The sequence below is a fragment of the Anser cygnoides genome, chromosome 1, assembly GCF_040182565.1.
Source record: "Anser cygnoides isolate HZ-2024a breed goose chromosome 1, Taihu_goose_T2T_genome, whole genome shotgun sequence".
Taxonomy (NCBI): Eukaryota; Metazoa; Chordata; class Aves; order Anseriformes; family Anatidae; genus Anser; species Anser cygnoides.
This window is the reverse complement of record NC_089873.1, coordinates 193,831,255-193,844,215: the sequence shown is the minus strand read 5'-3', so window position 1 is coordinate 193,844,215 and position 12,961 is coordinate 193,831,255. Positions and strand designations below refer to the sequence as shown.

The following is a 12,961-nucleotide window of genomic DNA, read 5'->3' as shown; positions in this document are numbered from 1 at the left end:
TCAAAGGAGGTTGTGGGGGTCGGGGGTCGGCCTCTTCTCTCAGATAACCAGTGATAGGACTAGAGGGAATGGCCTCAAGTTGTGCCAGGGGAGGTTCAGGTTGGAAATGAGGAGACATTTCTTCTCAGAAAGAGCAGTCAGGCACTGGGACAGGTTGCCCAGGGAGGTGGTGGAGTCACCGTCCCTGGGGGTGTTCAAGGAAAGGTTGGACGTGGTGCTTAGGGACATGGTCTAGTGGGTGACATTGGTGGTAGGGCATGGTTGGACCAAAAACGTATCGCCTGCGTGGGTGTCCTGAGGCTGGGTTCTGCATTAACAAGAGGAGTTACTGTGCTGCGAGAAAGGATTCCTACCCATGCCTTTTGAAAGCACAGTATCATGTTCAGCCTGGAGAAGAGGAGGCTGAGGGGAGACCTCATTGCAGTCTACAGCTTGCTCACAAGGGGGAGTGGAGACGATCTTTTCTCTTTAGTGACCAGCGATAGGACCCACGGCTATGGTGTCAGGCTGCTGCAGGAGAGGTTCAGGCTGGATATGAGGAAAAGGTTCTTCACTGAGAGGGTGGTCGTGCACTGGAACAGGCTCCCCAGGGAAGTAGTCACTGCACCAAGTGTGTCAGAGTTTAAGAAGCATTTGGACTGTGCACTTAGTCACGTGGTCTGAATTTTTGGGTAGACCTGTGTGGTGCCAGGAGTTGGACTCGATGATCCTTACGGGTCCCTTCCAACTAGGGGTATTCTATGATTCTACGTTTAATCCCTTGACATCCTCGTGAAAACACAGCAAAGGTTTGTTTTCAGTATTCCTGCACACTGAAGGCCTGACAGGGTTCCAGGTTGTTCATGGTCTGGTTTTGGTCGACAAAAAATTATGTTGGACTCCCTCTCCATGCTAGGAGTGCAGTCCATTGTCCATTGCTAACAATGATCCGTAACTTGCAGGTTGATAACTACAAGTTAACTGCATAGCTACATAACAACTACAGAACTACAAGTTCACATGAAATTCTTCTGAGGTCGTTAGGGCCTTATGGATCTCCACCGAGATAAATTAAAACTGTAAGAATTAAACCAGAAGCAATTGTCAGCAGTTTTTCTTCGCATAACTTTCTTATCAGCTATAAAAGTGTTTCCTAGCAGTTAATTCTCAACACACACGTTAAATATAATCATTCGCTGTTTTGATTTTGAATTTGGGAAAGTTTGCAGTTCAAAAGGAGTAAAGCCAAACGCTTTGCTAAAATTCCGTGAGAAGTTTGATTCTCCAGGGAAATAGGAGGAAGAAGAGAGGCTAATATTCTGTGGTCAATAATGAAGGAGAATAAGGTCCTCTTCACTCAAAGGAGAGAAGAACTGCTTAGGAGGGACTGCGCAGGCTTCAGCTACATTTCCTGCTGTCTGTAAGGTATTTCAAAACTCACTTGCACTTTAACAGCGAGTTTCCTCCTTCAAGCACAGCGAGAGCTGGTGCTCCTTATTGTTCAGTTGGCTGCACTTTGCTTGGTTTATTTATTTGACAGGGTCACAATTGCTGGCGCTGTCTCTTTGGGCATTTCACAGGCAGGTATGTGCGTGCCCCAGCCCTTCCTACCAACCTACAACTATCGCTCCGGTTGCACTTTGCCCTGTTGAGGAAGCAGGAAGATCGTTCAGGGAGAGGAACTGCCAGAGCGGGTGAGTGTAAACAATTTTTCACCGAAAACCTAAAGAGAGGAGTGGGATCGGAGTCATTTAATAGCTCTCATGCTGGGAGCAGAGAAAGGGTGAGGGTGGTCTTCACTTTGCAGACAAACTTAGCGAAGTGAATCTGCCCTTCCATCAAGTTTTCACATTGCTTTCTGCTTACTGGTCGACACTACGGCTTATTTACAGATCAGTTCTCTCAAGATTTTTTTCTTAGTTATTAGCTGCATAGCTTTCATAAGCAAGTGCAATGTAAAATATCTTTGTGGAGTTTTGCATCACATATGAGCTACCAAATTCAGTTGCTTCTCAAGTTTCTGTGTGAAAGAGGGATGTATTGGTAGGGATGATGTTTGCGATAGCTTGTACATATTCCATTACCCTCCTAATAATCTGTGTGTTTAGGCTGTGTGAATAGAATTCATTGTTTCCCGAGGAGACAAATTCTGGAAACTTGAGCAATATCCAGAAGCTGCTGTAGAGAATATGCTGAGAAATCTAGTGCCTGCAGAGTTCCAGTGCAAAGGGAGGCAGTGCCCAGACCAGTAAGATGGTTTTAATGAGAGAAACTTTTGGTAGTGGTACATTTGCCTTTGTATATGATACAAATTAATCTACCCAAGCCAAGTTATATGGGTGCATCATAAAAGATCATTACTACCTCAGATAATGTAGTATCTTGCAAAAACCTCTTAGTTAAAATACAGGAAGAAGAGTTAGGGGTTTTTTTGCATCTGTGAGCAAAGAGTACTTTTATGCTGAACGCACTGGTAATGCCAGACAACAAAATACAAGAGCCACAAAATATAAGTATATAATAATTTCATGTGTCCTTTGATCCTCAATCTGCTGTCTGCCTCACCTAAATGCATGTATCATCACTGCAGTGTTGCCAGTTCTCAGATGTGTAGGGTAGTAGATGATTTGGGGTCCCTTCCTATAGATTACCTTTATGAGATCAGATTATATACATATGTATTTAAAAAAAATGTGTCTGATAGTGTTGATTTTCTAGGGTTTCCTGAAACCTCAAATTCAAATGAATTTTGTTTCCCCCTCTCTATGACCAACTTCTTCCTTTCTGCTCATAACTCAAGTTACGGCAGCTGGCCATCTGATAGCTTTTTTACTGCACTGAAGAACAGCTGTATGTGCATTCACTGAAAATCAAACATGCCATAGAGTAAGAAAATACACATATTCCTTCTTTGTTGTTATTGTGGGTTTTTTTTGGTTGACTGGTTTTTATTTTTCCTTTCCTAAACTGTCTTTATCTCAACCCAGGAGGTTTCTAAAGTTTGCCCTTCTGATTCTCTTCCCCCCATCCAGCTGAGAGTGAGGGGAAGTGAGGGACTGGTGAGCTTAGCTGCTTACCAGGGTTAAAACACACGACTTCTGAAATGCCATGGTCAGTGCCGCTTAAAAATTTTCTCTGCCATGTTAGGGTCTTTTGGGTTGTTTTCTCTCAACACTAAATCAAAAATCAACAGATTTGATGTGGAAGCTTTGTTGGCCTTGTAAAGGCTTTGGTGCAATTGATCAATATGAATTTCTAAACCAGAAGAACCTGTTGGGTAATTCAATGACAGGTTAGCTTTTAGTCCTAAGAAACTACTAGAGAAACAGTTCTAACATAGCACATAAACATATAAAGTGGTAAATGAAAGTAGTTCAAACAGCTTCTGCTTTCCTTTTTGAGGTTTTTAACGTGGTTGTTTATTTCTAGGAGTAGAAGGATGGGAGCTTAACCACAGTTTGCTGTGTATGTGGGAGCTCTCATCAATTTGGAGAAATGTCATTTTTGCTCTGAATGGCTTGTCCAAGAGAGATGGCGCTTAATTTCAGACATTTTTGGCCAACACAAGAACCGCCTTCCTTTCATATTTTATGTTTACTTTCAAACAAGCAATTTCTTTTTTGTTTTGCCTCATTCTGTGATTCCAGGGTAAAATTGGAGAGGCCAAATACCCTGGATTGTCATTTTTTTTCCAGTTATCCCACAGTTAAAAGTATTTGTCCTTAAGTCACCATGGAAAATTTACATTTTCAAGTAGCTCTTCCAGAAATATAAACAGTTAGAGTAAAAACAGGTTTTTTTTACCAGCGACACTGATACTAACCCCCCAGCTGAGATATGGCCATGGTTTACTGGCAGTCAAATAATCATTCAAAAAAAGAATTTATGATCTGAATATTTTGTTTTACAGGCATACATTCTCTTTGTGCTATTTACTGTAGCCTTAGCAGTGTGTTTGCATTAGCAGTTTGGCTTGGAGCAGCAATGCAAATTTAAGGCAAATCTTTTGGTCGTCAGGAGTTCTCAAAGTGGTTTTGTGGTATACTGTCCTAATGCCTTTTCGAGAAAACTGAGTTGGACACCGTGCTTCAAATATGTTCAGTGGGAACGATGGTTTTGGGTTCTCTGTGAACTCACTTTGTCACAAGGTCCTCTAGCTCGCACTTAGTTTTAGCACTTTTGTTTACCAGTGAAAGGCTCTGGAAAAGCTGTGATGTGCTGAGGCACGCATATGCTGTATAAAGAGCTCAGTGCTCTGTGTAGTGTTCTCATTCACACTGTCATTTTCTTTATCATTCATCATTGGTTTTTAAAATAAGAATAACTTTACACTCACAAGTGTCCAGGAAAATAAATATGCAATGATTATACATTGTAGTGGCTTAAACTAGGCACTGCCTTTACATTTTGTTGTCATAAATTCTGTTTAAATAAAACTTTCCCAGCCTCTCATATCTTAGCATAGTTTGTCACAAATGACACACAGCCAATTTTTATTCAATTTATTTTACAGACAATTTAGGCTGACATGGCTGAGAAGAGCAGCAGTCCCCCTACATCCATTTCTCTCCTACTCCTCCATCACTTTCAGTGCTTTGCTACTCTTTTGTGCCTGCATAAATCTTTGCCCTAGCCCAGAAATGAATTCAATCAGAAAACAGATCTAGATTAAAGCTAGTCTCTTGTTCTGGATTGTTGTTTTTGTTTCTTTGTTTGTTGGTGTATACTTGTGGGTTTTGTTGCTGTTGTTAGGTTGTGTTTAATCTGGATCAATTTTCTGAAGCTCTTTTTAAATGTTTGTGTTTTTTTTATTATTATTTAAAGATTATATGTACAACACTGAGTAGAAACATGAAAAATAGTTCATGTTCTTGAAAAAAACAGTTGTTTTATAAAGGTACTATGTGAAAGGGGACCAGAAGGAGAGTTGTTCCAGTTTAAACTAAGATCGTTCCACTTTACTAACAGTGGATACTAACAGCAAAAGGTCAAGGTATGAGTTTGACAATTAGTTCAAGCCATGACTTGACGGAAAATGTAGGTCACACTAAATTTTCCATATCTTTTTTTAAAATGAATAAAACTGATTAAGAGATGTTCTTTGTCAATTTGATTGCCATGCTGATAAAATGGGATTTGTTGCGGAACTTCCTAGAGTAGAAAAGGGAATATTTGGTGAGAAACTACTTAGGTGGGTAGTAGGAATGAAAGATTTCTTAGCCAAAATAAATCCCTCTTTTCTGTCTTAACAGGAGGGCAATGACAATCTTTGCAAACTGTGTGTTCTTTGTTAAAGTGAGGTACTTGCCCATTCAGGAGAAGAACAGCCTAAGAGCATGCCTAAAAGAAAATGGTGGAGTAATTCATTACATGATTAATCGCAAGGTAAGTTCTAGATTTATTTCTGAGATCTCAGAAGGAGAATACCAAGTGGTGTAAGTGTTGTCGAGTGTTAATCTTGCCTCATGTAGAGAAATAAGGACTGTAGAGATTATTTCTCTGTTCAGTATTTCTGCTTATAATTCTAATGCTCTGTAGTACTGAAATGTCTCATAGAAAAAATAAGAGCAATATTCTCTCTCTACAAAAGAATCAGGGAGGCTTTTTTTCCTGGATAAAGTTGCCACGTTGGTTTTCTCCTCACGTCATCAGGGAGCAGAAGCTCTGAATAAGGAGACACATCCCTGAATTGGGTTTTGGTCTTGTTGTTGTTTATACTAATGCAAGCATTTGATTACAGAGAAGTGATGGTTGTAGAGTTAGAAGTTTGTGATATCACAGCTGTTAATTTAAATACGGGTTTCTGTTTGGAATATATACTGAACAAGCAGCATGGATAAATCATGACACGTGCAGGAATGAAATCAGCAGGTCACATTATGCACCTAGGAGTGTTTGTGGGACTGTGGCCAGGCAGCATGGCTTGGCCCACGTCTGTACTAATGAACTTCCTTGGTTGTCAGGGCTGAGCAGCCACATCCAGCCTGCCTGATGGGAGTGGCCATGGTGATGTTCCTCTCCCAAACCATGCATGGAAGCTGGGGGAAGTGAGTTGGTGGAGTCTAGAAGTGCTAAGGAACATGCTAATGCCATAGCAATATAAGTATTCATGTGCCAGTGTCAGGGAGTGGATTCTCTAACTTAATAGCGAAGGCATAGTTAGTGCCTTGTCACTTCTGCCACTTGAAAGTGACAGTCATTTCCTCCCCCCACAAAGCTAGTACTTGCAACAAGCTCATACATATTGCCATATTAGAGCTCTTCTAATCTACCTTGGGAAGAAGATAGTGCATTGTATTTTGATTTTTTGTTTTGTTTTCTCTGTATACTTTTTTTTTATTTTAAGAGGAGTATGATCAAGCAAACTAATTTCTCCCTCTCACTCTTGTGTAACATTTCCTCATAAAGCACTGAGTGAGTTAGTTTGAACTCTGCTGTTAATGCACACAGCTTCCATAGGTGACTGTTATTTTACAAACAACAAAAAACATATTTGATATCCTCAAGAGTCTGTAGATTGATTTTTGCATAACTTAAGGAGTTGGCATTAAATATCTTTTTTTTTTTATTATTAAGAAAAGGAATGTGTGAAGCAAAGGAATATCGTTGGCACATTATATTGTTTGGAGCCCAGCACTTTTCCTGGCAACTCTGACAATGCACATCTGTTTAGGGGAGAAAGTGAAGAATTGAAGAATAACATATTGAGGTGTAGCAAGAGTATTCCAAAGACATGATGGATTTCTTTGCCCTCTAAATTCAGGATCTTCTAAGCTGCTTTCAAGACCAGGTTAGATGAGGCCCTGAGGAACATGATCTAGTGGGTGGCGTCCCCTCCAGCCCTTTTACCAGCTCTGTTGCACTCCTCTGGATGCTTTCAAGTACCTTAACATCCTTTTTATGCTGTGGGGCCCAAAACTGCACACAAGGTTCAAGGTGGGGCCAGACCAATGCTAAATGTAGTGGGAGAATCACCTCTTTTGACTGTCTGGCTATGCTGTGTTTAATGCACCCCGAAATGCGGTTTGTCCAGGGCACGCTACTGGCTCATGCTGAGCCAGCTGTCAACCACCACCCCCAAATCTCTTTCTTCTGAGCTGTCCTCCAGCCTCGTCTCTCTGTCTGTACCTGTGTCTGGCATTACTTTGTCCCAGGTGCAGCACCCAGCGTTTTCCTTTGTTGAGCTTTGTGCTGTTGAGTATTGCTCAATGCTCCAATGGATGTAGAACCCTCTGCAAGGCTCCTCATCCCTCCAGAGAGTCAGCAGCACCTCCCAGTTTATTATTATCAGCAAACTTGCTGAGGATGCATTCCACTCCTGCATCCAGATCATTGATAACAGTGTTGAACAGAACTGGCGCTAGAACCGAGCCCTGGGGAACACCACTAGTGACACCAGCCAGGTACAGCCCCATTGACTACAACCCTTTGAGCTCTACCATCAAAACTATGCAGAAAGTTTAAACTTTCAGCATAAATGTGATTCCAGTAAAGCAGTGTAAGGTTCTTTATAAGGCTACCAAAGCATATTATGATTGTTCAGGACTCTGCCCAGCTATTTTTTTTATCCTGTTATCCCAAAGAGTATTGGATTTATAACTAGTTGGCCACTATAGAGCTTGGCCTGTTATTGGACCTCCTGTGTGCTGCTAAAAGGTCTACAGAACATTAGGCACTTGTCTGCCCTCATATCTCTGTAATTACTGTAGAAAGATGGGCATGATCTGAAGTTAGCCATATTTTAGTCTCTCTGTTGTCTATGGAGGAAGTGCAGAACTATCGTGTCTCTAAATTAGAAACTTGATCCAAAAAGGTTGTGTTTAAAATGTTTCCTTTGGACTCTAGAATTTTACCAGTATGGATTGCAAATAAACAATGTTTGGATTAATTTTGTAGTTGTGTGTGCCTAACAGTTGTAACTGTAACCTGTCTTTCAGTGTACACATGTTCTTGTGGATACTGCCGATGTCCTCAGTTGTCATGATCGAAAAACTATTCGGAAATATCAGCTGCCTGTTGTATATGCAGATTTCATTCGGAAATCGGTTGAAAATGGGAAGCTTTTGCCAACTGATGCGTATGAGGTTAATACATCACAAGGCGACACTTCTAACCAATGGCCAGACAGACACGGTAGGTATATTTGGCATGGTGTAGCCATCTATCAGTTACTTTGGGAAAGAACGTTTCAGAAGGTCAATATTTCAAATCAAGTTTTAAGAAATCAGCAACCATGGATATTGGGAATAAAGTTGATATAAATAAGATTTTTTTCTGAAAAAAAAAATCCTAAAACCCGTTTACAAGCACATGAAGGACAAGAAAATTATCAGGAGTAGTCAGCGTGGATTCACCAAGGGGAAATCATGCTTGACCAGCTTGATAAGCTTCTAAAATGAAGTGGCTGGCCTGGTAAATGAGGGGTGGGCAGTGGGAAGGCCATTGACACTGTATCCGATAAGATCCTCATAGACAAGCTATTGAACTATGGGCTGGAGAGGCAGACAGCGACGTGGATTGAAAACTGTCTGAATAGCTAGGCCCGGAGGATGGTGATCGGTGATGCAAAGTCTAGTTGGAGGCCAGCAACAAGCAGAGTACCTCAGGTGTCAGTACTGGGTCCAGCCCTCTTCAACGTCTTCATTGAATGATGGGGCAGAGTGTTCGCTCAGCAAGTTTGCTGAGGGCATGAAACGTGGAGGAGTGGCAGATAAACCAGAGGGTCGTGCTGCCATCCAAAGGGTCCTCAGCAGGCTGGAGAAATGGTCTGGCAAAAACCTCAAGAAGTAGAAAACCCTGCACCTGGGGAGGAACAACCCCAGGCACCAGGACATGCTGGGGGCCACCCAGCTGGAAAGCAGCTGTGCAGGAAAGGACCTGGGGGTCACCGAGTTGAACATGAGCCACCAATAGTGGAGCTAAGAAGGCTAAAAGTATTCTTGGCTGCATTAGGCAAAGCATTGCCAGCAGGTCAAGAGAGGTGATCCTAGGTTAAGTTAAATTAGAGAACCCAGATACTCTACCAAGTAAATAAATGTTTTGATTGCAGGTTTGGAAGACGTGTCATCTTCTGAGAACAAAAATGCCACAAATCAAAATGAAAGCAAAGACCTGAATCCTACTGTTATAGCAGAAAGTGACAACAAAATTGCGTTCGAAGTAGGGACACTCAGGTAAAATGATAAAACTAAATATGTGTTTTGATACATCTATGTTGATATTTATGTCAAAGAAAAAAACAAACTTTCCAATCTGTTTCAGCGGTCAAGATCTCTTCTGGAGATTGTTTAGTACCTTAACAACAGTGTAGTGAAGGAAAAAGTTATTCTTTCTTCATTTTCTATACTATCTGTATGAGTTTATGACTACTTCTACCTTTTTTTTACCTTTGAATCTGACTGTGGAAATTGATTTTACATTTTTCCATCTCAGTAAATACCTACATTCCAGCTCCTTAATGGATGCAAAGCTTCTACCAACTCAGCAGCTGTTTATCATCACGTATTTTTTATTAGTTTGGTTCACCTGGGTTTTTATTTGCTATCCACTCCAGTTTGTTGTTTTTAGAAGTGTCGAGCATCTCTCTCTCCTGTGAAAATTCTTGGGAGAGCTGAAAATCAAGATCATGAGATTGCCCTTATTTGATAGGGAAAGAGTATTGTTCTAACTTTTACCAATTATTGAATTAAAGGAACAAAGCCAGCTCCAATGCTCTTATTTTAAAATGAATAAAATGCAGCTTTCACTTTCAGAGGCTGCTGTTCAGTGATAGGGAAGGTATTTAGTTACTCTCAGGGAATTTAGTAGAAGTAATGTCTAAAAGTCCCGATGCTGAAGGATATGATTACAAGTATATATGTTAATGTGAAAATCAAGAATAAGAGAGGAATTAACATCAGGGAGCGCAGGTTAAAAGATGTTAAAAAATTAACATGCAGTCAGGCAATGAAAATCTATGTATTTTCTTGCTTCCAGAGTTTTTCTAAAGGATGAAGATTGAAATCTAGTCTTCATCTTCAAGTTTACACCAGACATTCGGGCCTACTAGTGTAGGTCAGCAGTTTGTCACTGTGGGATTTTATTTCTCAAAATTTTCTCTTTTTATTTTGCTGCTGAAAAACAGATTTATGTTCTTACATTAATTCTTACTGTAGTGTGATGTTGCAGCCTGTTAAAGCACAATATTTACTGGGCACTTGTGGCTTCAATTGCTCTGATTCCATTCCAGATTTTACACTGAAAATGATCAGGATGCTCCTTTTTTCCCTCAAGATTTTGAAGTTGCAAAATACAATGTCCTTGAAAAAGTAAGCCTTTCTCTTACTGTGACAGAATGTAGGATAATCAGTAGACGAGTAGAAGTTTTGCAGTTTTATATACATCAGCAATCCTTCTTTTATGTTATCATGTTCTGCAATGCAAAGAGGAGTACTGACAAGTACTTCAATGCTTTCTGTCTTTCAGTGCAGCCTAATTCTACCAATATAGAACTCCTCTGTTATTGGGGTAGTGTTCTCACCAAAGTATTACAGTAGAATAATACGTGTATGCTTCTGACTAGATATATGTTATTATGGCTGTTATGTGTTAAATCTAACTTAAATGTTAAGCATTTTCATTAAAAAGGCCTTTAAAGCACAGAAATGATGGAATCTTACAGGAAGCCCTGAGAGGAGCTTGTGCTCATTACGATGATACAAATAATGAATAATTTTGCTTTTTTTTTTTTTAGCCCTAGAATTTGTGGTTCTCAGTGGGGTGAAAAAATAAGTAGGACAGGGGGAAGTATTTGGTGCAATATCACATAAATGAAACATACTTAAGCGTTAAATGGGGGGGCGGGGTCTTTATTTCTTTCTCCATTCAGATTAACTCTAAGGGAAGCAAAGATTTTGTAGTTATTGAATTACAGTGCACCCAAGAACAGCATGACTTTCTGTTCCGACTGTATGCACACTTCAGTGCTTCAACTGGAACCAAGGTATGAGCCACTCGTTGACGTTACCTGTTTGTTTCTTTATGCACATTGAACACTCCTGTCCCAGAGATCTTTACATGCTCTTCATTCTTATCTGCAGGCTGATTCTTACATATAGATAGTAGGAGGTACTTCTATTAGCTTTATCATAAGAAGTTTGATTCATATTTGGCTTCTCTACTCTGTGTGTTTGCATACAACTCTCAAAAGAGCTGCTTTGGAGCTTGGCAGCAACACAGCATGGTCCTGGGTGCATCTCCCTCAGATGCATGTTCCTGGTAACATCTAAACTGTGTGATGTTTAACTGCAAAAATGCTACAAGGAATGATAGCGTGGGCATACTTTTGAGAGACAGAAAAGCCTGTCTTGAGGGCAGCCTAAGGACATTTCTCAGAGTAAAAGTTATGTTTGCGCTCTGGTATAGCACTGATAGACTGCGTCATTGTAGCAACGCTAAATTCAAGTCAAAGGAGCTGTATCAGGGATGGATTTGGAATATCTCAACCAATAGGAAAAGTTATTCCAGCGCACATTTAGATGAAACTAACTTGTCACTGTGAGGCTCGTATATGAAGCCCTGTGCTTGTTCTTCATGTCCCACAAACCCTCATGAAAGTACTGCCTGGCCAGAAGCCTGATAAACCACAAGCCAAAATGTAAGTGTGGATTTGTCAGCTGTTAGCACAGTGTCTGGTAAAATTGATTCTATAAGTCTATGTATAGTTTCTCCAACTAACTTTACTCTTTCAATTTACAGAATAATAAACAATTCATAGTAAATAAGACTGCTGAAGAAATAAGAGAAAATTATGATATTTTGGTGGTGAATCTGAAGAGCCAGGATTTCCTGCTCAGAGAAACTTTTCCACCAGAAGCAGAATGTTTAGCTTCTACAAAATTGCAAAAGGCTTGTACAATTCACTTGTTTACACTTTTCTGTTCTTAATTATTTGTTTTAGTTTCTAAATTTCTGAATGTGGTAAACACTGTCTAGATTACAGTGATACAGTCATAGGTTAAGGGAAATTGTTTATACGTAAATGTTTTGAAATTGTTTTAGGAATATTAAGAAAATCTTCAAAGCACTTAAACACAGTAAAAGCAAATACAATCATATTCACTATCGTTTTTGTTTTCTTTGTAGGTTCATCACCAACTTTTTTTTTTAAAAAAAAGGATATACTAATACAGCAACCAAAATTATTATGTCAAAATTATCACTTTGTCATAACTATTTTGCACACTGTACAGATGTCATAGGCTTGGTGTAGATCTCACTGAAATCAGTAACAGGACTCCCTCCAGTGGCAATAGATGTTGGATTCTGCTCCCTAAAGTAGTTTTCAGACAATGTTTTACTGCTATTTAAAATATTTGCACTGTGACAGAAGGTTTTTTCCCATTTACTTTCTCACTGTACTTCTCTCTTCCGCCATGGCTAACTTCTATTTTATGGCACAACTAGAACAGAGAATGTATCCAGCAATGGCCCACATACATCACCTGGTGATCTCAGGAGCTGTATGGCTGATGCCATATAAACAAGTAATGTAGCACGTCCAAATGTGTGCTAATTGTTTAATGTCATCAAGTTTAGTGGAAGTTGCTGGAGTTGAAGAACAATGATAAAAAGCTTAAGTAAATACTTTAACAATGTTCCTCAGATAAGAAAATCTGTTTTCACAACTTTTATTGAATGTATGAATTGCACTGAAACTCATCACCTTTGTACTCTCCTGTTGTTTTACTACAATTTTTTATTTAACAGTAATAATGTCTTTCCCACCAGAGCTTTCTTACAGAGAATTATATCTATAGTTGCAGTATCTCCAGTGTTTTATAACACTGGCCGTTTTGAACCATCTGTTCTTTTACCAGCTGTGTAAAACTATTAAGTCCTTATACCTGATAGTACAATATAATGTTAAAGATACCAAACATATCAACTTCATTCCAAGATGTTATGTCTTAATTTTCAAGGTAGATCATAGCCACTTGCCTGC

The 12,961-nt window shown here is 39.8% G+C and overlaps 1 protein-coding gene across 5 annotated transcripts in view; it reads left to right on the top strand.

The window, feature by feature from the left end:
- The first annotated feature begins 30 nt into the window (after positions 1–30).
- PARP4 (poly(ADP-ribose) polymerase family member 4) overlaps positions 31–12,961 on the top strand; it is a 49,996-nt gene continuing 37,065 nt past the window's right edge. Inside the window, exons 1-8 of one of the 5 annotated variants that reach the window (XM_066989795.1) lie at positions 31–1,404; positions 1,520–1,673; positions 5,232–5,364; positions 7,917–8,112; positions 9,029–9,152; positions 10,208–10,286; positions 10,847–10,960; positions 11,716–11,865. In XM_066989795.1, the coding sequence (XP_066845896.1) occupies positions 5,239–5,364; positions 7,917–8,112; positions 9,029–9,152; positions 10,208–10,286; positions 10,847–10,960; positions 11,716–11,865 (789 nt within the window). In that variant the 5' untranslated portion in view covers positions 31–1,404; positions 1,520–1,673; positions 5,232–5,238. Of the gene's footprint in view, positions 1,405–1,433; positions 1,674–2,780; positions 2,866–5,231; positions 5,365–7,916; positions 8,113–9,028; positions 9,153–10,207; positions 10,287–10,846; positions 10,961–11,715; positions 11,866–12,961 lie in introns of those variants that run through there. The other 4 variants (XM_048047059.2, XM_013188232.3, XM_066989793.1 and 1 more) reach the window with 4 other exon arrangements.